The sequence below is a fragment of the Sinohyriopsis cumingii genome, chromosome 4, assembly GCF_028554795.1.
Source record: "Sinohyriopsis cumingii isolate HCF-2022 chromosome 4, ASM2855479v2, whole genome shotgun sequence".
NCBI classification, from domain to species: domain Eukaryota; kingdom Metazoa; phylum Mollusca; class Bivalvia; order Unionida; family Unionidae; genus Sinohyriopsis; species Sinohyriopsis cumingii.
Genome location: NC_142964.1, coordinates 107,612,896 through 107,638,983, shown reverse-complemented (window position 1 = coordinate 107,638,983; position 26,088 = coordinate 107,612,896). Strand labels below are relative to the sequence as shown.

The window sequence follows — 26,088 nt, the reverse complement described above, 5'->3', positions numbered from 1 at the left end:
TCTGCAGTGTTGCAGTTTATAGTGATGTCTAACACTGGGGCATCATGCCGCAGGCATGTAGCATGATATCCCACCCAGTCCATTTTTCCTGACACCAGGCCATCCAGTCCTAACACTAACCTTTTAATACTGAATGCCTAGCAAGGCAGCTGTTAGTACTATTTTTATAAGTCTTTGGAATGACGCTGCCAGGGTTCAAACCCATGACCTCCTGCATCCAAGGTGAATGCTCTTACCACTAGGCCACTGTGCTGAGTGTGTGTATGTGCTGAGTATGTGCATGTGTGTATGTGTCTGCTATGTGAATGTACTGAGTATGTGCATGTGTGTATGTGTCTGCTATGTGAATGTACTGAGTATGTGCATGTGTGTATGTGTCTGCTATGTGAATGTACTGGGTATGTGCATGTGTGTATGTGTCTGCTGTGTGAATGTACTGAGTATGTGCATGTGTGTATGTGTCTGCTGTGTGAATGTACTGAGTATGTGCATGTGTGTATGTGTCTGCTGTGTGAATGTACTGAGTATGTGCATGTGTGTATGTGTCTGCTGTGTGAATGTACTGAGTATGTGCATGTGTGTATGTGTCTGCTATGTAAATGTACTGAGTATGTGCATGTGTGTATGTGTCTGCTATGTGAATGTACTGAGTATGTGCATGTGTGTATGTGTCTGCTAGTTGAATGTACTATGTGCATATGTGTCTGCTATGTGAATGTACTGAGTATGTGAATGTGTGTATGTGTCTGCTGTGTGAATGTACTGAGTATGTGCATGTGTGTATGTGTCTGCTATGTAAATGTACTGAGTATGTGCATGTGTGTATGTGTCTGCTATGTAAATGTACTGAGTATGTGCATGTGTGTATGTGTCTGCTATGTAAATGTACTGAGTATGTGCATGTGTGTATGTGTCTGCTATGTAAATGTACTGAGTATGTGCATGTGTGTATGTGTCTGCTATGTGAATGTACTGAGTATGTGCATGTGTGTATGTGTCTGCTGTGTGAATGTACTGAGTATGTGCATGTGTGTCTGCTATGTGAATGTACTGAGTATGTGCATGTGTGTATGTGTCTGCTGTGTGAATGTACTGAGTATGTGCATGTGTGTATGTGTCTGCTGTGTGAATGTACTGAGTATGTGCATGTGTGTATGTGTCTGCTAGTTGAATGTACTGAGTATGTGAATGTGTGTATGTGTCTGCTGTGTGAATGTACTGAGTATGTGAATGTGTGTATGTGTCTGCTGTGTGAATGTACTGAGTATGTGAATGTACTGAGTATATGCATGTATGTCTGCTAGTTGAATGTACTGAGTATGTGCATGTGTGTATGTGTCTGCTATGTGAATGTACTGAGTATGTGCATGTGTGTATGTGTCTGCGATGTGAATGTACTGAGTATGTGCATGTGTGTATGTGTCTGCGATGTGAATGTACTGAGTATGTGCATGTGCATATGTGTCTGCTAGCTGAATGTACTATGTGCATATGTGTCTGCTATGTGAATGTACTGAGTATGTGCATGTGTGTATGTGTCTGCTGTGTGAATGTACTGAGTATGTGCATGTGTGTATGTGTCTGCGATGTGAATGTACTGAGTATATGCATGTGCATATGTGTCTGCTATGTAAATGTACTGAATATGTACATGTGTTTATGTGTCTGCTATGTGAATGTACTGAGTATGTGCATGTGCTGAATCTGACATGTTAACACTGAAGTTTACAGAACAACTGTTGAAATAATATAATTAATTACTAGAAGGAGTGTTTAATGGCTATGTTGCAGGTAATGGATGATAGTATACTTGTATTCTCCACTCTATCACCCTCTGTATCATGGGTCCAATCTCTGTTGTAATATATAGGTTTATTCACTCTTGTTTGTTTGCTCCTTCCCTGTCCATCAGTCTTTCTCTATATTAATACAAGATTTATTGAATGTTTAGCGGAAAGAGAATTATAATAATGTCAGTTTTATTACTGTATTTTAGAAAAACCACTCAGTTGTAAGATCAGCAGATGAATACAGCATCTGTGTTGAGACAGAAAGGGGACCTAAGGACTTCCAGTTTGACCAAGTTTTCATGGAGGATTCATCACAGGAGAAAATATTTGAAGATACAAATGCAAGTTACCATTCACATCCATTTGTCTACATTCACTTCCAATATGCTTTCATTCAAGTCATGTAATATTGAACCCTGCAAAACTTAATTATTTTTATGAAGTACCATTTTAACTAAAACTACATTTTCATTTTGCCTTTCTAACATGGTATGCTTGTATTATAACCAATTTCACTTTGATCATCTTTTCACTTAAATTTCTGTGTATAGATTTTCTTTATAATTTTCTGAAAAAAGAATTTGTAGTTACCATTTTGAGAGATCTCCATAGATATAAAGCACAGGAACACTATGACAGAAATTTAGGAGTTTTTTGACACAATAGGAGGTGATTAATACAACTTAGAAGCTAACAAATTACATTATATGTATAAAATAATATTTGTATTGTATGCTAAGTTGTTTCACTGAGAAATGATAAACACAAAGCAAACTCCACTGCAAGCATGTCATGTTAATAGCATTGCTCCATAAATTATTTACCTCTTTTCGTACATTTTTCTTCAGCTCAATTTTGTAATCACAACATTTTTGTACAAAAGTACGATTAAATGCACATTTCCATGCTATGTATCATGTAAATTGATGTGATGTCCTTTCATTTATATAATGCTAATCTTAGTCACCTGTTTTAGTTTGGATACTTTCTCAGTTGTAATAACTATAATGAGCTGGTGTGGGGTTTAATTTTCAGTTGTACTTGTTAAATGCACTGAGAATATATAAAGTTGATTCTGTTATGTTCTGTTCAGTGTATGTTAGGAACATAATATCATTTATCATTGATTTAAAACAAATAATGATGGATCATTTACTGCCAGTATAATGAAAGTCATGAAATAATGACACATGTTGTCAGGCTAACTTCCTGATCTTGCAAAGTCCAATCTAGAACCTATACTGCCTTTAGAAAAAAACCTGGTGAGTTTCCCAGACAGGTTGTCCCCAGCTAGCATTACACTAAGTCTGTGTAGGCTCAGGTTAGTTTTAGACCAGGTACGTGTCACATTTCACTTTGCCAGTGAATAAAGCATTACAAATTCCAATTTTCTAATCAGCATCTAAATTGTATTGATGCAAAAAAGCAAGTTCATTTATTTTTATGTTTGTAGCAAGTACAGCATTGGATCAGAAATATGAAAGAGACAGAGAGAGACACTTTAAAATAATAATCGCCTCATTTACTTTTGTTTATTAAATTATTTATTTATTAGAAGTACCTTTCATCTTTTTTCTCCAGTAGTATGGCAGAGCTCTGCATTTGTTTGCTTTTTTTAACTAATATCCAAGCTATATACTAGTAAGTGCAGCAGTCAGTGTCTGTCTTTAATAATTAAGGTAGTGTTTTGAATGCCATAATAATGGGGACATATAAATTAGTCACACCAAGATGATATGCTCAGGTACATATGGGAACTGCATCAGCAACCAGGTTGAGTTCGTGTTGTCCATGGCGTGTACATAACTCAAGGGCATGTGGTTCCATTCTATTTGACTACATCAGGCATATGATCAGTTAGATCCAGAAAAAGTACATGGTTTGAACTTTATGGGAAATTGCTCAATAAAGGTTTTCATTTTTAAGGCTTATTTCCACTTTGATTTTGCTTACTTCATTGTGCATCAGATTTTTATATCAAGAAAGTGAATGAATGCTTGGCATGGAAAAGGAAGTGCTTTGATTTAAAAGATGTGACTTTTTGTCAAAGGTTGATTCATGACAATAATGGTTTGAACATTCCATAGATGTTCCTAGAATCATTGCATCGTACTTGAATTTTCTAAAACTACTCGGTTCTGATAGTGATTTACCTATGAATCAATCTTTCCAAGTGGATGATCAACATTGTTCTTTTCACCAATTTCATAGCTACTGAAAGAAACACTATCTTTTTGGCTAACTCACACATTTTCTCATTCAATTTCTTCCCCAGAGATGCAGCTAGTAGACTTGGTTACTTTTAGCTCATATGTATGTGTCATGTAAAAGAGTTTAGCTATATCAGTAATGACTATCGATACCACTGGACCAAAGATTTCTAAAAATGATCAAGAGTTGAGTTAGGTTTATCCCTAATATCATCATAAACTTTATAAATTGGTGGAGAGAGGGAAAAAGAGAATGCAGTTGTAACTGAACGAGTTAGAACCCTCATTCAAGGGTAACACTCTTTGGAAGCTGAATGTCACTGAGTTTATAAACACAAAATCCTTGCAACAGATATTGCATCTTTATGCCAAAGTAACTTTATTGCAGTTCTAAAAAGCTGAGAAATATTTGATATAATTATTAATATGAGGTGTTTAAATTCATTGCCATAGCCACCAAATTTCTTTTTGTACAACCATTTCTTATCTACATTGGTGGGTTGGGGGACAGTAGTTATGTGATAAACAATAGATAACTATTTATTGTTTATCACATAACTATAATCTCTTAATAAAGTTATATAAACCTGTGTCTCTATGTACTAATATTATTAGCATGTACTGTAGTAGTATTATGTACTAATATTATTAGCATGTACTCTAGTAGTATTAGGTACTAATAGTATTAGCATGTACTCTAGTAGTATTATGTACTAATATTATTAGCATGTACTGTAGTAGTAGTATTAGCATGTACTGTAGTAGTATTAGGTACTAATAGTATTAGCATGTACTGTAGTAGTATTATGAACTAATATTATTAGCATGTACTGTAGTAGTAGTATTAGCATGTACTGTAGTAGTATTTTGTACTAATATTATTAGCATGTACTGTAGTAGTATTATATACTAATATTATTAGCATGTACTGTAGTAATAGTATTAGCATGTACTGTAGTAGTATTATGTACTACTATTATTAGCATGTACTGTAGTAGTAGTATTAGCATGTACTGTAGTAGTATTATGTACTAATATTATTAGCATGTACTGTAGTATTATTAGCATGTACTGTAGTAGTATTATGTACTAATATTATTAGCATGTACTGTAGTAGTAGTATTAGCATGTACTGTAGTAGTAGTATGTACTAATATTATTAGCATGTGCTGTAGTAGTATTATATACTAATATTATTAGCATGTACTGTAGTATTATTAGCATGTACTGTAGTAGTATTATGTACTAATATTATTAGCATGTGCTGTAGTAGTATTATATACTAATATTATTAGCATGTACTGTAGTATTATTAGCATGTACTGTAGTATTATTAGCATGTACTGTAGTAGTATTATGTACTAATATTATTAGCATGTGCTGTAGTAGTATTATATACTAATATTATTAGCATGTACTGTAGTATTATTAGCATGTACTGTAGTAGTATTATGTACTAATATTATTAGCATGTACTGTAGCAGTATTAGCATGTACTGTAGTATTATTAGCATGTACTGTAGTAGTATTAGTAGGATTGTTTAGAAGCTTTTTACTTTTAATGACCCTGTTATCTATTCAAGATGGGCTGCCTTAATTCGGACCAGAAATTCGGATACACATGCTCATCAGGTGACATCTCTGAAACACCATAACCCATATGTTGGATACTGTTGAATGACCTGTTGATTTGCACATTTTGTCTTTCAGAATTTGATCCAGTCTGCAATTGATGGATACAATGTGTGTATATTTGCCTATGGTCAGACTGGTTCTGGTAAAACATTCACCATGATTGGAGACAGGGAACTGAAGTACCCAGGAATTGCTCCCAGAGCTTTCAACAGGATCTTTGAGCTTGCAGATGAGCTCAGGTAAGTTAATTGTAATTGTGATTGGACAAACAATATTTCTTGGGACTCTTTGTTTCCTCAGTTGTGAATGGTTATTAGTTGTCAGATTGAAACTGTTATCAGGAATAAATTACAGATCCAAATCAAATGTTTGCCTGCTCATTATGGCATTACAATTATTGCTGATTTAAAAATTAATTTTTTTGTTTAAAAAAAACGGAAATAGTTGACAAATTGTACTCCTATTAAAATATTTTTTGTTTTGAAAAATCTCTTGTTTTTATGTACCAGTTTGATGCCTTTAATTGAAATGTACCTTCTCCAAAAAGACAGAAAGTATTTAATAATATCTTGATCAGCTTTGATCATTTCTGTTCTTTCCACATATACTGCATATTCAATTCATTATCCATACATGTTGAAAAGAATAATCAAAAGACTATGAAATTTCAGAGGGGAAAAAAGTTGTCTGTAAGGTCAGTTTCAAAGATTGAAATTTGAAGGAAAGCTATCCCTGTATTAGTGTATATTAAATACCTAATTCTTGCATAATGGTAATTATGCAACAGAATGGACAATCACATTGACAATCACAATTATAAAAATTAAATTATCATATTGAAAACTTAGGATTTCTTAAATATATAAATATGTATTTGGTCCAGATCTGAAGATAATGATGAAATAGAGGACCTTTCTTCTTAAATACCTTGATCATTGTTCATTTCTAATCTAATCCTGACATTGGTTAGTGATTACCACTTTTGATCAAAATTCACTCTTAAAAACATCACTGTTTCTATCTGTTCCTGTGCAACAAGAAATCATGTTAACTCTATGGAGGACACAAGCCAGATATAATGTTTACATCTTATAAAGTCCGGATGAGTAACTTGGATTTTTCCAATATCACCTTTGTGAAAAATTACATTCATGAAATGCAACCTTGTTCTGCTGAGGTACTAAACTAAGCAGACACTCTGCACACCCTACTGAGGTACTAAACTAAGCAGACACTCTGCACACCCTACTGAGGTACTAAACTAAGCAGACACTCTGCACATCCTACTGAGGTACTAAACTAAGCAGACACTCTGCACACCTGCTGAGGTACTAAACTAAGCAGACACTCTGCACACCCTACTGAGGTACTAAACTAAGCAGACACTCTGCACACCCTACTGAGGTACTAAACTAAGCAGACACTCTGCGCACCCTACTGAGGTACTAAACTAAGCACTCTGCACACCTACTGAGGTACTAAACTAAGCAGACACTCTGCACACCTACTGAGGTACTAAACTCAGCAGACACTCTGCACACGCTGTTTTGCCCCAGTGGCAACAGCATTGTTCTAGCTAGGCAGAGGCATTGTTACTATAAATAGAACATCTACGGGTCTGCATGGTTCCTGTTGTTTTAGATTTACTTATGGATTTGATATTGTACAAATATGAAGTATAATATTTGTTTATCCATAAAGCAAGAGGTTTTTTGCTACATGATTAATTATTGCATGCTTAGAAATAATGATATGTGATTGGCATGGTATGGATGCACAGCTTAGTAAGCTGGTCTGGCACATAACATTTGGTCTGACAGTGATATCAGATTTCCTATAGCTTACAGAATACAGTAGCTTACAGCAGCTCAGTTAAATAGTGGTGAATTATAGACAAATGCAGACTTGTCTTAATGCACTTTGACTGTACTATACTTCAGTAAAATCATTTCACGAATTTACCAATTCAGTGAATTTTGAAAAATATATATTTGTTTCTTTCTCTTTATTTTTTTTACTCAGGGTCCATTGAGTGACTGCATATATCTAGAATCACATAATAATGAAGGATGCATAACAAATGAGAGCTATATTTACCCCAGAATATATTCAATAGAACTTTGAAAACTCAGAGTGCTTTGGGTCCAAATTTTGGTTAAAGATTTTAGTTGTTTAGGGTATTTTTCAGATCACAAAGTTGTTTTTTTAATCAGGACTCAGCTAGTTCTTTTAGTGTTCCCACAAGTTAATAATACTTGATTTGTCAATGTTTTCTGTACATCTTCAGTTAGAAAGATCTTTTAAAGAGATAATTGTCACTATAGATAGGGATAGTACTTGTATTATATAATACTGAGGTTACAGTCAATATTTTCCCATGATCCTCCTTTCAGGTCAAAGTTTCAGATCAAGGTATCAGCCTATATGATGGAATTGTACAATGAGAAGCTGATAGACTTGTTTGCCCAGCCAGGAAACTATGATGATGTAAGTTATTATTCTTGAGTTTACAGATGATCTTCAGACTTGGAAGAAAACTGCTTTTTGAAATGATCATCCCATTGTAGGTCAGTTTATTCATGTCCTGATGAATTAAACACATGAATGGAATGCAAGGAATTTTATGAACAGTTAAACTCTGCAGATCTTTGTGATATTCTTTGGATATTTATATCAAATTTATAATCCAGAGCTAAGCTATCTGGGAACCCCAAAAGAAAGATAATGTTATGAAAGAAAGACTGAGGCCAAACATAAAATCTACAAAAGCATGTTTCATGACCAGGTCTCATATTCTTGCAACTTTTGGAGCTCAAACTCAAAGTTTAAATTTTGTCATTCCGCAACATGAGTTAGAATAAATTTTGTCTCACACATTTGGGGTGGAAAATATTTTTAGAAAACATGGACTTTAATGTTGTAAAGTGCTTAGAGCTTCTAAAAATTAGGCACTATGCAAAGTCCTCATTATTATTATTATTATTTATGCCTACTAGACAACCAGACTGAAAAATCTGGTTGCCCAACAAAATAGTCAGGTTGTTCAATATGCCAAATCAAATTATTCATTTCTTCAGCAGTAAATTATATTTATAAATGTTGACTTAATCAACGCCAGAATTTTTAACTTTATGATTTTTCAGTTCCTTTATATGCTTTAAAGCACAAAGAAATTCTAACATTGATATAAAAGAACCTTTTTCAGAGTTATAAAGTAAATATTATTCTGGATGTCTGTTGGTTCTGATTGCCTGATGTTTATGCTGCATTTCTTAAGTATTACATCAAAATCTAGTTCTGTTTATTTTACACATTTAATATTATACATAAAGTTCAGAAGTACTTTAAGCTTCAAATTTTTTTCTAATATAAATGTTAAGCACATTCCATAATGTTTTGCTTTGAATAAAACCCATTTTTTATTTTACAAAAATTATTCTTTGAGTTTGTTTTTCTTCATGCTGACTATGAATGTCTCATGGAAGTTATCAGCAAAATTATCTGCAGTATTATCTCTCATACTTTGGCAAATTTTTAAAATAAGTCAGCAAAAGAAGTATTAGCACAAACTATGCATTTATTATAATAATGTATTTTCATATAATTGTGAAAAAGTAATGGCCTTTTGAAGAAAATTTTAAGGTGCTCTGCATGATATGGATGGATTTGAAAACAACTACAATCATAAGATGTTTTGGTCTAACAATAATGTCTAAAGAAAACATGGTTCTTGTGAGTAAAGATATGATCTTGTTGATTTACTATACTCTAATCTTGGGGTCTCAAACTCAAACCACCTTAAGGGCCTCATGAGACCATATTCATTGTTCCAAGGGCCACACCACCTTTGTTATCGCTTGACACCTTGTGATGCCAATCATTTTGCTGGCCACAGGGTACAGCTTGGCCGTTTTTGAGACCCCTGCTCTAATTAGTGTCATGCCTTGTGCAGTGAGCCTAACATCTGGCATTAGCCAGTCATCAACCACTGCTGGTAGGTTTATACCAGGAATGGAGATTATTATGTATAGTTGACTTGCCAAGTAGGTATCAGATCATTTATAAACATTAGCACCTGGCAACAGACATGTGGGCAGCTTCTTTAGTTAATTTTACATCAAAGTAATCAGGTTTATCATAAACTATAGCCATCAAAATCTAATTGCCTGACAGGGTATAGTCATAATAATCTAATTGCCTGACAGGCCATAGCCATCAAAATCTAATTGCCTGACAGGGTATAGTCATAATAATCTAATTGCCTGACAGGCCATAGTCATCAAAATCTAATTGCCTGACAGGGTATAGTCATCAAAATATAGTTGCCTGACTGGGCTGTGATTTTTAAACACTGGTTGCCCTAAGCAAATGTTTGGTTGTGCCATACTTCTAGCAATGGATTTTCCCACCCCTGCAAAATTTCCTAATCATCTTTTCTTTAGTTCCTCTATTAGCATGCCAAATTTTAATGACCTAAAACTTTATGTGCAGTAAGTATTAAATATGATTTTGATATTTTAATCTCAAGTTTTGAGAATAAAGAGACCTGGGTTTTAGTATTCTTTGTTGATCCATTAGTGTTTTATTCATTTAAATATTGGTTCTACAATGTGATGATCTCCTACAAAAGTAATGCTGTTGTACCATCTTCCATTTTATGGCTGCCAATACTTTATTATGGGAAGTTCAGAATTTCAAAGATGATAATCCTATACAGTTCTGAAATATTCCATAAGGAATTATGGAAACACCACTCGTTGCCCTTACTTCACTGCTGAATGTTGAATTATTTCCTTTTCTAGGAGAAGTTGGAAATCAAGAAAGACAAGAAAGGCATGGTGTATGTCCAAGGATCTGTGATCAAGGATGCATCGAATTCCAAGGAATTGTATGCCCTGTTTGATGAAGGAAGCAAGAACAGACATACTGCTTCAACAAGTATGAAGAAAAAAAAATTCTTCAATAAAATTATATTTGCTGATGTTTGATCATAAAATTACCTTTAGTTAGCTGAATGTTATTCCATAAATCATGCTATTGGTTGGGGTGGGTTGGAAGACACTTTTTGTTTTCAAACACCAGGCATAAAATATAATATCACCCCCCACATTGATTGAAATGTATATTTCTTCTAGCACCACCATGCATGAAATATTTTTTTGAAATTCATCCTAGCATGAATGCATATTAAATGGTAGCCTCTAAGATGGCTTGTTTACTTGAATTTGTTAAAATTAAATGTTCATTATATAGTGTTTGTTTACTCCCTGAGTCTAGCAAATTTGTATGAGCCTCCAAGTTTAGATATTTTGACATTTATTTTGGGGTGGGAACAGTGCATTGTGTATTGAAAAGTTAGAATGTGTGAATGGAATGTGTCAGCATAGGGTAGCTCCTTACTACTGGGCCTAGCAAACTTATATGACTTACATTGATCCATACCTGCATCAGATTGAATGGAAGATGATTTATTTTCTCAGAAATTGTTAATATGGCATTTGTTACATGTTAACCTGCTGACAGCCAAGACAAAACCGCAGCATTTACGAAATTTGACCTGTTACTTGCCATTTGCATTCCTAGTCATGTGACAATCCAAGTCTTGCTACCTACCTGTCCATGACATCAGAGGACCAATAGTCACATGATACCAACAAAACCAAACCTCCTTTCCAATGTTGTTGTACAAATAATAATAAAAATATGAAATTAAAGTCATGTAATACTTGCAAACAAAAGGAAAGGAAATATAATTCTCACCATATTTTCTCTGAGAACATGTACCAGAAATCTGTTGATCTCACAGCAGCCTAGAGAAAGACGGAAGCAAAGAGCACATCTCAGTCATATTTTTGTTGGTATCACCTGACTACTGCATTGACATGTACTGTCTGCTTGCTGTGTTTAACTCTCAATCAATACTGTCTAGCCACACCTCCAGTTTTGGTGCCAGATCAGCTGCCATTCATAGCATCTAGCTGTCTGTCTCTCAATCCATACCATTCAGTGGCCATATGACTTCCTTTATATATCATCCTATGATTCATCAAGTTGAGTCATGGAACATTAATATAATCAGGGATCTTATTGATAACATTACCATTACTCTTGCAGTACAGTCGTCTACATATGCCTCACACTGGTAAGGGCATTGTTTTATTTCAACAAGCCATCCATTCTGATTTGATGATTACATCATCTAAGTTTTCTGATTGATTAGGAAGTCCAGTCTTTGTCCATCCCATCCATCTGGGTATGAATTTTCTCACCCACCTCAACCTGGTATGTCTACCCCACCTTCAGGTGGTCTGAATCATCATCCTTGGAAAATCCAGTTCCAACACAAAATGTATCACAGCTAGGAAGTTTCTTGAACTCCTTAGATTGTTTTATGGTGGCAGGGTTTCCTCTATACTCATCTTTTGCAGATGACTTTGCTATCTCAAGGGCACCAATCTTCCATGCCACTTGATTACAGGATCAGAAAAGCAAAAGCGAGATAGCATCATTCCTTAACCAGTGGTGCAGACAAGGTTGGCTCATGATAGGAATATCTCTAAATGGATATGACCTTTTTTTACACATGCTAGCACCTGTGGTAGTCCATCTGTTACTAGACATTGACAGTGCCAGTGCCCAGTGAGGTCCAGAGGATACAGGTCTCCACATCCATCTCTTGGAGATGAAAGCCATCATAAAAACCTTTCCGTTTTTGGAATTACCATCTTCAGATCAAGGTCATGCTCATCATGTCAGACAACTTGGTAGTAGTGACATACTTTTCTCAAACAGAGAAGTACCAAACCAACCCAACTCCACATTTAGATGTATTCCAAGCAGATTCAGTGTATTGACTGATTTTCTGTCAAGGAGGGCGACAGATTCTCCATGCAGAATAGTCCCACCATCCATCAGTCCTTCTTTAGATTTGCTAGCTGTGGGGATGCCTGATGATCAGTCTTTTGCAATCAGGTATAATCACAAACTGTCCACCTTTGTTTCCTGAGGCTACTCTTTCTCTCTGTTGGAAGGGTCTATAGGCCTTTGCCTACTCCCGAACAATCTTAGTTCCAAAGTTTATACAAAATTGAGCAACAGAAGTGTAAAATGATTCAGATTGCCACTCTCAACTGGGACAAATCCTTGATTAATGATATGCAGTGATAGGTCTACCCAGGAAGATCTCGGCCGGGTCAAATCATCTCAATCAGCTTTGGACCCATGTGTTCCATCCTTGCCCAGACTGTCTTCTCCTCCTTCTTCATGCTTACATTGCAGCAGAAACAATTCAACCCTTCATGGAATGAACTGCACAAGCTAGAAGGCCCTATACTTTCAAGGTTTATGAAGGAAAGTGGCACATTTTCAAGGACTGGTGCAAAGTCAAAACCATCATCCCTCAGAGTGACTCTGTCCCACAAGTAGCTGACTTTTTATTTGCCTATTTGAGGAGAAAAGGTTGGCTCCAATTACTGTTAAGGGCTACCATTCTATGACATTGGACCTGTTCCATCATCATAATAGGCAGGGAAGATCTTGGTAATAACATAGACCCATCTGTTCTGTTGTCTAGGTTTGACATGCATAGGCCTCAGTCATTCACATTCTTTCCTTAGTTTAATTTTTCCTGGGTTCTGACTTGGCTGAATTCAAACAAATTTGAGCCTTTAGTTTGGACCTCATTAAAGCTCCTTTCATACAATACCAGTTTCCTGATAGTATTTGCTTTGGCATGCAGAGTCAGTGAATTATATGCCCTTTCTGTTGACCGAGCCTATCTTAAGTGTCAATCAGATGGCTTGGCAGTCCAATTTCATCTCCAGGAATTGGCTGCCATCAGTGGACAATCAAAAAGTCATCATATGTCGTCTCTCCTGTATCAACACAATCCAAGAGGCTTTCAGATGTAACCTGGTTTATGAGCTCAGGCTTTATCTAAACCAGACTGAACCAGTTTGTGGAACTTAATGATGCTTCTTACTCCCAGTTAAACATAGGAATAAGGACATAACCCCTCAAGCCCTCTCATCATGGTTCATATCACTAGAACAGAGTCATCTCATAATTTACTGAAAACTTTGCTATTTGGAATAGCTTTAAAACCATTTACAAAGCTGGGTAAAATCCCCCACAGCTTTAGACCAAACATAAGCTCAAGTCTAGAGCTGTTAGTTCTTAAAAATGGTTAATCAGATAAATGTTTTCTGTGACAAATAGAATTAAAAAAATGTAATTAGAGACAAGTAAAATTGAAAATAACCTGAACCCTGTTGACTTTTATGCTAACTTAGATACATCAATTTTTCTTAAAGGTATGTTTCTGCATAATCAGTAAATTCAGAATGCATTTGCCATAAAGAAAATGTCCCAGTTGCTAATCTGCAGTGTTCATATTGTATAACAAAGTTGTTACAAGCATGAATAGAAGGTTTGGCAAGCAAATATTCAGCACCATTTTTTTTCTCTTCAGAAATGAATGCTGAAAGCTCCCGATCACATCTTATAATTGGGATTCTAATTGAGAGTACCAACAACACCACAGGGCAAGTCCTTACTGGCAAGGTGAGTTTTGTCATATAGGTAACCAACTGTGATTTAATTTCTGTCAATATCTGAATTGTATTTTTGTTTGTTAGCTATTCAGTTGACCATATCGGCAGATTTTTCCACAAACAGTTAAAACTTTAATGTATTTGCAGAATGATGCTCAAATCAGCAATGTTGAGAATTTCTAATTATTTTTTATTGAGTTTAACTCTTCTTGTCATAAACAATGGCTTGCCATCCATTAGCACAAGTTTACTATTGCTACTCTAATACAATGAAACTTTACACATACCTTCATTCCAAGATCTTGCTGGGCCTAAATAAAAATATTGTCACTCAGACAGCCATTATGGCCACCATTGAAATTCTTACGGTGAGTACTCCTCATCAATTGATGGTCATATTGACATGGGGGTCACAAAAAGACTTCTAATGATATTTAGTTGGTCTTAAGTGAACATGGAGCCCATTTAACATCAAACATGGACACCATGGCAGCCATTTTGATATTCTTGATATTGCAGCTCCTGAATGGATGATCATATTGATATGGGGTTTTCACTCAAGAACCTGTTATGATGTTTGATTGGTCCTAAATGGTGCCTCTCCAACATCCAGTGTAGCCACTACAGCAGCCATGTTGACAGTCTTATTATTGCTACTAAATCTGAATAGCTGATCATACTTACATGGCATTTTCACACAAAGTCTTATTACTTTCTTTGGTCCTAGATTTAAATGGTGCCAATCAGACATTCCCATTGATATTCAATTGGTCACCATAGCATCCATTCTGAAAATTCTGTTTGCTGCTCCTCCTGAATGATATTTTCATTTGGGTTTTCAGGAAAAGACTTCGGTTGATATCTTCTTGGTCCTAGACAAAAAATGGTTCTGACTGGACTTCCATGACCTTGACACCGTGATATTTATCTTGAGAATCTTGTCACAAATCCTCCTGAATGGATGGTCATATCAACATGGAGTTTTCACTAAAATACTTTTTATGATGTCTGGTTGTTCCTAAATGATAATGGTGCCAATGCAGCTTTCAGCCTGGCCACCACTATGGTGATGTTCTTGAAAATCTTGTTATTGCTTCTTCTTCTGAATGGATGATCATGTAATGAAGGGGTTTTCAAATAAAGACCTTCAACAGTGTCTAGTTAGTCATAAAAGAAAATGGGGTGCCACTGAATGTCTAGTTGGTCCTAAAAGAAAATGGGGTGCCACTGAATGTCTAGTTGTAAGATGAAGATCATGCCAATCAGACATTTGGTTTGGATGCCACAGTGGCCATCCTGAAAACTTTGTTATTCCTTCTTCTGCTGAACATATGGTCATATTAACATGTACTTTTTCACTTTGGATGCCACAGTGGTAATACCAACATGAGGTTTTTCATTAAAAGACTAATTATAATATTCAGGTGGTCCTAAATGAAAATAATGCTGATAAAACATCAGCTATAGCCACCACAATGGCAGCCATTTTGAAAATCTTGTTACTGCTACTCTTACTGAACAGATTGACTTACAGATTTTTGTATGCCTTGTTGGTACTAAACAGAATGATGATCTGACCTCCATCATGGCCACAAAATCTTGATATGACTACTTCTTTGAAGCATGTTGACAGTGACATTGCATTTTCATAGAAGATTTCCTATCATGTCTGGTTGGTCTTAAATGAAAATGGTGTAAATATAACATCCAGTATGGTTGCTGTGGTGGCTGTCTTGAAATCTTGTTATTGTTGTTTCTCCCCAATGGATGGTCATGTTGCAGATATGCTGTCTGGGCATGTGATTGTATGAATTTATAAAAGGTTTTTTACAAATATTGTACTCTGTGAGCAGAGATGCACAAGAACTCCTGCAGATTAGTTCAAAGGCACACATATGAAAACGTACTTAGTGCTTTATACAATTTTTATTCAGCCATTCACCCTTAAAGTTCTTCTTGCAACACAAGTCATGCTGCTGTTAGAGGTATCATAGCACTTGTTGCTACATCTGTTCCTTTTCAGGAAAGCAACTGTTTAGACATCTTGGTTCTTTGCTTTACATGAATGGTTATCAAAGTAAATTTAATTTGGTAACAAGCATTATGTTGTCATTTGAACCTTGCATCATGGAAGTTTAAATACGGGCCACCTGGAAAACCCAAAATGGCTGATTCTCAGTGTGGTTTATCTTTAGATGACAGTTTCATGTGGCAAATACTGGCTGATGATAGTTATGATGACAATTCTTTTTCTTTTAGTATGAAGTATATTAGATTATAGGAGCTGCAAAGTGTTAATGGAGATACCAGTGTGTAATTTTGAACCTGAAAGTAGTGTTAATATGAATCTGTATACATGCTGGATGGACTAAAACAGATGGCATGCTGGTCAGCCCAACCTCCCTTACAAGAGTATTATGAAATTAAATGTTGAAAAGGCATAATAACAAATTTAATTTAAACAAGGACAATTAAAAAGAAGAATGCAATTTTTATTTCCTTTCTCAAAACAATTTAGCCCTGCAGGATCTTGTTCTGCAGCACTATATAACCCTATTAAAGTTAAGATAAAGGGAATAAATAAGAATCTAAAAATGATGTTAGGAATAACATTAAATGATTTAAACTCTTGCCACAATCTTGCTTGAAAATGATGCAGAAATCTGGCATTGGTGAGTTGCAGAACCAAAATAAAGTGACAATTTAGGGACAATCAAAATTTGGGTGCAGCACCTGTTACTGAACCTGACTGCAAGCTTGCCAGGGCCAAACCTTCATATTAAAAAAAATAAGGAACCAAATCTCTACAAGTAAACTCACAATCATTAAAATGTTTTGTTTAAAAATGGTCTGCTCTAAAAGCTGTAGGATGTTTCTACAGTACCCCAACCCCAACAATGTTCACTGTTTAAATCCATGCAAGAAATAAATCATTCCTGTCTTGGTAGCTAATATTGGTAACTGTATTCTTTACTTTCTAACCATTTCAAATTCATTTTTCAAATTTGCTACTCCATAAATACCTTTTATCCTTGTCAGTACAGGCCCTTTTACACAGGTATGGTCTTGAACATGTCAGCAGGGTATGGGTGCATATCAAATTTGTTAAAACCTGATTTGTGTTTAATATGAAGTAGCAAGAAAGTGAAAAGAAGTAAACTTATGGGGGGGGGGGGGGTATTGTATAGCACCTGTGTTAGCAAGTTGTTAAATTACATGCTTTCATGAAATCTGTTGATTGATACTTTAAAATTTATCAAGACATTAGTAATAAAATAATAGCACAGTGAAGATTTCAGAAATTTTATTTCTTACCATTCAGTTGTAACTTTAGAAAGTTTATGGCCATATTTTAGTTTAAATATTTTTGGTAGCTTTATACATTGATTGTTTTTCTGAAGAAGAAAAAAGTCACCAAATGATTCCAACACTCACAGATCACATGCAAAAGTACCTTCTTTTCTTTATTTCAAATAAGGAACTATGCAGTCATCAGTATATTAAATTCTAATTTTTGAATGGGCTGATGTCATAACATTGCATGGCTCAAACCAGCTTACTTGGAATATGTATGACAAAAAATTCATGCAGTTTGTATTTGTTTTCCTTCAGTTGAGTTTGGTGGATCTGGCAGGCAGTGAGAGAGTGGGGAAGACTGGAGCTGCCGCCCAACAGCTCAAGGTCAGTATGGAGTACATTAGGTTACTGCAGTTTTCATTACACTAGTGTTGATCATTGAGGTGGGCACCAACCAAGTTTGGGGTTTGCATATTTTGAGTGAGAACACAAAAATTAAAAGCAGAACACAACATAAAACTATTTATTCAATGTGTTGAGTAATTTTAATATTTCCAAGCTGCTCACTTCATAAAATCCCCATGTCAGGTCAGCTGGAATAGACTTAAGTATCTCAAAAGTACCTGAAAATGAAATGCAAAATATTTTAAACTGGACTCAAAACTTGAACTTATAAATTGGGGTTATTTCAACATGGATAATGGTCTCATTCTGTAAGAATTATTATCATAAAATCAATCAGTGGAACTCCCCTGGCTTCCATACAGGTATACTGTAGACAGCATATGCTGAGATATATGGTCTCACAAGGCTTCCATACAGTTATACTGCAAACAGAACAGACCCAGATTTTTGGTCTCATATGGCTTCCATGCAAGTAATGCAAAAAGAATAGACCCAGATCTCTGGTCTCATATGGCTTCCATGCAGGTAATGCAAAAAGAATAGACCCAGATTTTTGGTCTCATATTGCTTCCATGCAAGTAATGCAGAAAGAATAGACCCAGATCTCTGGTCTCATATGGCTTCCATGCAGGTAATGCAAAAAGAATAGACCCAGATTTTTGGTCTCATATGGCTTCCATGCAGGTATAATGCAAACAGCGTAGACCCAGATCTGTGGTCTCATATGGCTTCCATTTTGTACAAAATCTATTACCTTGCCATAAGTCTGTGGATGTCATGTTTTTGTACAAAAAAGGGAGTCCCACATCACATGGTTTGCAAAAGTATGTGCAAAAGTTTGGCTACAACCGCACCTTATCTACATTAAATACATATAGGTTATTAAAAAATATTGGACCCAGGGGTCATGTGGCAGAAGATGCGTGAGGTTGCGAAGGCTTTATATACTACATGATCAAGGGCCCAATATTTTTCATTTCTTATTCAGTTTCCTTCTTATTATGTAATTAAAAACAAGCATATTAATCATTATGTTATGTTATAGGAATAACACAAATGAAACAGATAAAATATTTCAACATTTTATTGTACATATTACATGTTGTTCATTTAATGAATGAAACCTGAACACCATGCAGTAATACATGCTACTTTTACTGCAATGGAGGTACAGTTGTACATGGGATGATCCTTTTTAAAAACCGAACAAGATAAAGTATATTAAAGGTGATAGAATGTTGTGTATGTTAAAGACAAAAAGAATGTCATGTAGCCAAAGAAACACAATGAAATACTGATAATTAGGAAAAAATGATGCAATACATCAATGAAAATTGAAGATACCATTATGAAAAAAGGAACCAAAAAAATTCAGGCTTGGATTACATTAGTCACTGCAACTGTCTCAATGCTTCTGGCATGGTGGTGGGTAATTCAGAAGTATAGTGGGCATCATGAGTGTTGCCAAGGAAGCTTTCAGCAGGGTAAAATAATTGGCTATTACACTGGGGTATTGTTTCTTTAAATTCCATGTAAAGGATTTTTAAAAAATGCCATTCAGAGTGAATAAAAGTGTACTGTTTATATGAAAAGGGAAGTTGTTTTGTTGATTAACTGATACATTGTATCAAAGGTCAGTTTGAATAACACACTCTTTCTCTCATGTACTAAGAGCAGCTGTTTTCATTTTTTTTTCTTCTTGCAATTTAAGTCTTTGTTGTATTCAGATTTTCTGAATTTAATTTTGAATGATAGATTTCTTTATTTTGAACAATAGATATATTTATATTGGATGAGAATTAGATCTACCTTTCTGTAGCAATGGTGTCAGGTGGAAAGGGTTACAGTCTTTGGTGGCATATTGTGACCATCAGATTTATGACATGGTCAGCATTCCATGATTCCATTACCATTCTTATTTAACTGTATCTAGAAGCAGTTCATTGAACACAGGCATGTTTTTACCATATAAGGAAATGGTGAATATTTTTATTTAAGTACATTCAGTACTGCTGTATATTGACCAGTAGCAACAATGTTAAATTAATGGGACTATTTATGAAGTATACAATAAAGTAAGATATTGCATAGTTTTAGTAACACAAAATGAACGAGGATTGTTTTAAACAATAAGTGAAACAAACAGCCTACACTTGGATCAGGCAAAACACAGTATGTGACAGTTATTCAATGTCTAGATTTGGGCATGCCTTATAGACTAGCAAATATGGCTACTCTATATATAAATTAAACATGTCACAAATTATTTTACATAGAGGTCTTTCAAGAACACATTATTTGATATCTTCACATAATTCTCATATTCCCATCCTTAGAGTACCATGATCAGAGCACACCTCCTCACTGCTCTATACCCTACACTGGCTATCCATTCAATCCAGAATCAAACACAAAATTTGTTCTCTGTGCTACGTTTCACTGACAGACTCCAGTCCAACATACCTATCCAACCTCACCCATGTGTACACACCAGCATTATACTTACGTTCCTCTTCTGACAATCGCATACTCATTATTCCCACTATGAAAACAAAGTCATATGGACAACATTCTTTTGCATACCAGGGCCCAGTAATGTGGAAAAAATTGCCCACTGAACTTAGGCACAAAGACAGTGATCCCATTCAAGAGTGCTCTTTAAACTTCCCTATTTCAACTGCAAGAACAAACAAAGACCTAATGTTTCCTACCTTAAATATTTTCAGCATGTTTTTATGTTTTCTAATTTCATGGTGTTTGTTTTTGTAATCATATCATTATATATGGGTTTTTTATGTTATAGGTGTTGTCTAATGTTGTAAAGTGCTTAGAGCTTCTAAAGATTAGGTGCTATACAAAGTCCTTGTTATTATTATTATTATTATTATTATTATTATTATTTCAGGAAGCCATGTCAATCAACAAGTCCCTGTCAGCCCTGGGAGATGTAATCTCAGCTCTGAGCAGTGAGCAGCAATTTATCCCATACAGAAACAACAAACTAACCATGCTGATGCAGGACTCTCTTGGAGGCAATGCCAAGACACTTATGTTTGTGAATATTTCCCCTGCTGATTACAACATGGACGAGACAGTTATATCCCTCACGTAAGTCAAGTTAGCAGATACTTATTTATGTGATGTTTCTATTTAATCAACAATTTTTCTACCCAACAATAAAATTTTTCCACCCAAACATACGATGTTTGTACCCAATCATTCAAAGTTCAGTATACATGCACAACCTCACAAGCTGACTTCCCAAGCTAAAAGACATTTATCACATCTTTTGGTGTGTTTTAGCAACAAAAGTGTTAAAGGGTCATCTGCTTGCAATGGCAGAAGTAAGACTAGGGTGGTCTCCTCTTGGATAGAGATATTGGCACCAAATCCCATCAATAGACAGTACTACTTCTGCTCATGCCTGATTAGCCTGCTTTTATCACAGCCTCGCAAATACCAATGCACTTTATGCTTTTTCATTCGTTGAGCAACTCTTAAAATTTTTCTTACCTCAGTGTATGTACCTCATGAGTTTTACCATCTCAATCTCACTCTGTCTTCATTGTCAAAGAATGTTCTGTAATTGTCATCACCATCTCAATCTCACTCTGTCTTCATTGTCAGTGAATGTTTTGAAATTGTCATCACCATCTCAATCTCACTCTGTCTTCATTGTCAGTGAATGTTTTGTAATTAAGTCATCACCATCTCAATCTCACTCTGTCTTCATTGTCAGTGAATGTTTTGTAATTAAGTCATCACCATCTCAATCTCACTCTGCCTTCATTGTCAGTGAATGTTTTGTGATAAAGTCATCACCATCTCAATCTCACTCTGTCTTCATTGTCAGTGAATGTTTTGTAATTAAGTCATCACCATCTCAATCTCACTGTCTTCATTGTTAGTGAATGTTTTGTAATTATGTCATCACCATCTCAATCTCACTGTCTTCATTGTCAGTGAATGTTTTGTAATTGTCATCACCATCTCAATCTCACTCTGTCTTTATTGTCAGTGAATGTTTTGTAATTGTCATCACCATCTCAATCTCACTCTGTCTTCATTGTCAGTGAATGTTTTTTAATTAAGTCATCATCATCTCAATCTCACTCTGTCTTCATTGTTAGTGAATGTTTTGTAATGAAATCATCACCATCTCAATCTCACTCTGTCTTCATTGTCAGTGAATGTTTTGTGATTAAGTCATCTAACTTCATCATATGATAGGTGAATCAGTACCATCTTAAAAATGTTTCCTCATAGTGTTTGGTGTTTGTTACTATGTATGGCCGTCAGTATACATGTGCCAGAAACACAGAATGCAGTGTGCTCTAAACAGAACACATATTACCTAAATGACCTTATGTGAATAGGCCTGCCTGTAGAATTTGTAGCAGTGCAGTATATATTAAGTTCAACACAAATGTTAACTACTTTACTTTTTTTACATATATTGTTATCTGTAGATAGGTTTAAGAGTAAAATCTGACCATTATGACTGTATAATTATATTTCACCATATAATTTGTATGCACTTTGAAATCCTAAGAGAATGCATTCACCATCAAATCAGTAAAGTTCTGTGACCAACCATATCTGACCTTTCTCATCCTTTGAATCTACTGGTTTTTTGTCTGCATCTGTATCAATCAATCAATCATCCGGATTTGATAAATTATCAAAATCATTGGTGCCTACATGTTAAGTACCAGATTATGACTATATTTTAAACAGCAACCATGTGATCTAGTGTCAAGGACATTTTTCCTCATTGCCTATAGTTTCTAATAGTGGGTCTTCCCCAAATGTGGCTCCATGAAAACCAGCTGAAAATAGCCATTGTTTACTCAAGGCATTATAGTGTGCTTCTGTGCAGACGGTGCACAGAGATTCAAATGTGTTTGGATGCAACAGTTCAAGGTAGCTGGGAATACCCTTGTATACCAAGTCCAGACACCAAGATACAAATAGCATCTGGCTCCCAGTCAAGCCAATTCCTGCCCTGGATGACCAGCATAACTGTCACTTCATTCAGTGAACCATCCCATTTGATTCAGTACCATGCATGAGTTAGTCTCATCACCATTTCCAGCTCTGTTGCAGTCTAGTATGATGACTCCATATTCCTAGATGCTGATTCCAGTCTTGGACATTCAGTGACACAGTGATTGCCTGGAGATGACCATATCACATCATAGATAGACTGCTTGCTTCATTTACAGTCCCTGACAACATGCTAACCAGCTCATTCAACACAAAATTTGCCGTAGGCTTTGCTATCACCTGATTATTCAAAGTTTGAAGTCAGACGACACATTCTCAAGTGCCATCATCCTTCCTCACTCTGACAATAACCAGAAAGACTCAGCTTTCGATGAATTGATAGATGAAGTCTTCCAGCTTCTGTCTTCAGAGTTCTGTCATCCTCTGCCAATCATCTCTTACAGAAAGGACCCTTAGGGAATTCCTTGATTTCTTAATTAAGAAAAACCAGCACCTTTTCAAACAACTTTTACAGTCTTGTCAAGTCACTGACATCCACATTATTTTGAAAGCTATTTCCTTGACCTAAATGTCAACAGACCTTTCTTTATGACATTGTGGGCCTGGAAATGTCGAAACTTTCCTCAGGGCATATGAATTATAAATACTTTTTTAATAAGCATTAACAGGATTGACATGTCCTCGTGATTGGATCCATGCTCGAATTTGTCGTGATGGCCATGTTTTGGCAGTCTACACACAGCCTTGAACCATCCATTGAGAACCCTGCAAACAGACCTTTAGAGTCAGTCACTTGCATGACTCTTGTATTAACAGATCAGGTCCTACAAACATTCACACTCAGAGGCTATTCTCAGAACAAAACCACAATATTCGAACCTCCTTATTTTATACAGCTATATTGAGGAAACAGCCAGCCAAAGATGCAAACATGTCAATAACCCAGCATTGGTACCCAAGAGAGATCAGAAAACAGGAAGTACCCCTAGGTAAACCCTCCTCTGGCCTAGTTCCCTTATCAAGGATGCAGTTATCAAGAGCCACCAGTAACAAACTCAGGAAGATGAAAAAACGTTTGAACTAGGTTCTCTCCCTGCCAACTGATAGTGTATTCTGACATCCATTGTGGGGTGGGTGGGTAGTAGACTACTACACCTTACCACAAAATGGAAAACACTATGTCTTGACAACCCATCAGTTATGTGTATCATACTAAATGGGCTCTGGATCATGTTCAGTGCCTGCCACCCTCCCCATTAGCAAGGGCTTCCTTCACTGCATCCATCCATTTTGAAATCTGTACAACGTAAACATTCTGTGGAAAGAAATAAAGATGCTCATTATGAAACATGCAGTAGAGTTAAATAATAAATTCAACTCACATGGATTTACTCCAGACTTTACCTGCTTCCGAGGGCCATAGATCGATGTTCTCTCAAGCAATGCATTCTGGAACCATTCTTCAGAATGAAGATGCCAAAATCAGCTATTGACAGGAGGGAGATTTTGCAGCTAGCCTTAACCTACATGATTCACACCCTTATATTCCCATTCCCATTTCTTCCATTCAGACTGAATTTCAATTCCTGGGTATTAACAGAATCATGGACAGAGTTGTGTCTCACTTCAACCAGTTACATAAATTACTTGGACAACTTTCAACAAAATCAACCTTTTATATCAAGACTTGAAATCCCTCGTTTTGCTCTTGATTTGTCATGGATTCCTGCACAGCAGGACAAACCTAATCTCAGTCACTGCCTAATTATGAAGTCTGTCTTCCTCAGGAACATGTAGTAAAAACCATCTCAGTAGTGTCAACCATTGTCTCAGAGTATCGATTTTCACCCATGGGGTTTCTTTGTCTCATGGGTCTTCTTAGTGCAGAAGCAGATCTAAGCCTAGGACTCCTGTTCATGAGACCATTGCTAATGATCCCCCTCCATTTCTTTGATAATATTTGTTTGATCATAATCCAGGCAACTGTTCCAGTGGCCTAAGTGGTTAGAGTGCCTGCCTTAAATGTGGGATATGATGGGTTCAAACCCCAGCCAAGTCATACCAAAGACTTTTTCAAATGATACTAGCAGCTGCCTTGCTTGGCACTCAGCATTAAGGGGTTAGTGTTAGGACTTGGTCGGCCTGATGTCAGGATAATGTGACTGGGTGGGACATCATGCTACATGTCTGCTGCATGATGCCCCAGTGCTAGACATCGCTATAAACTGACACACTGCAGACATCATAGTGATATGATTGGAAATTTTTAAAGCTACATTAAAAATCCAAATCACACACACAAACACATACAATACAGGAGCACTCTAAAGCCCTCCCTGCAGTTTCATACCTGGAAGAGCAGTGGTGGTTGATGTACTTCTAATTTACTATGATTTGGCATAGTATTATCAAAAAAATTGATTATACTCATTGTTTCTGCATTATAAGGAGAGAATAGGTCCTCTGTTACCTTTTTATCTTTTTTTTTATATGCCTGGAAATATTTCTTGTCAGATGAACACAGGATTGGCATGTTTTGTGACAACACAGACTTTGTGGTACTGCGTTACATTACAGTGTTACTTTATTTGTATATTGTTATGTCAAAGACATTATAATGTTAATAAATGTGAAAACAAAGTAGATCTTATTGTGAATACTTATTTACCTCACACAGGTATGCCTCAAGAGTGAAACTCATCACAAATGATGCCAGCAAGAATGCAGACAACAAGGAAATTGCCACACTCAAAGCAGTAAGTACTGTATTTGACATTAAAAAAATTCTTTCATTAGAAATTATAAATAAGTACGCTCAGGATTCTTTGAAACTTGGTGTCCATTATAACACTGTATCCAGTATAACACTGTATCCAATATAACACTGTATCCAATATAAGCCTGTATCCAATATAAGCATGTTTATTATAAGGCCATCTACACATGACTTTCAAAATTTGCTTAAGTTATTTGAAATGGACACTGTGTTTGGTAAACGGTAGCATTTTTCTCTGTTCAAGTTTGACATGTTCCTTTGCCCATTATCCTCTAACCTTCTTTATACCACCTATATTATATGGTATGTAAACAGGTATTCAAAATTGATGTCCATGAAAGTGAATACACATAACATGCTTGGCATCTGCTCTTTTGGTTATTTAACAGTTCTGCTGAATGATTTCACTGATTATG

At 35.8% G+C, this 26,088-nt stretch overlaps 1 protein-coding gene across 3 annotated transcripts in view; it reads left to right on the top strand.

Annotated features, from left to right (window-relative positions):
• LOC149801844 (uncharacterized) overlaps positions 1 to 26,088 on the top strand; it is a 115,753-nt gene that overhangs the window by 79,856 nt on the left and 9,809 nt on the right. For all 3 annotated transcript variants that reach the window (XM_089956214.1, XM_089956215.1, XM_089956213.1), the window contains exons 34-41: positions 1,997 to 2,131; positions 5,711 to 5,874; positions 8,029 to 8,122; positions 10,438 to 10,573; positions 14,106 to 14,197; positions 17,800 to 17,868; positions 20,795 to 20,997; positions 25,574 to 25,652. In XM_089956214.1, the coding sequence (XP_089812340.1) occupies positions 1,997 to 2,131; positions 5,711 to 5,874; positions 8,029 to 8,122; positions 10,438 to 10,573; positions 14,106 to 14,197; positions 17,800 to 17,868; positions 20,795 to 20,997; positions 25,574 to 25,652 (972 nt within the window). The remainder of the gene's footprint in view (positions 1 to 1,996; positions 2,132 to 5,710; positions 5,875 to 8,028; positions 8,123 to 10,437; positions 10,574 to 14,105; positions 14,198 to 17,799; positions 17,869 to 20,794; positions 20,998 to 25,573; positions 25,653 to 26,088) is intronic.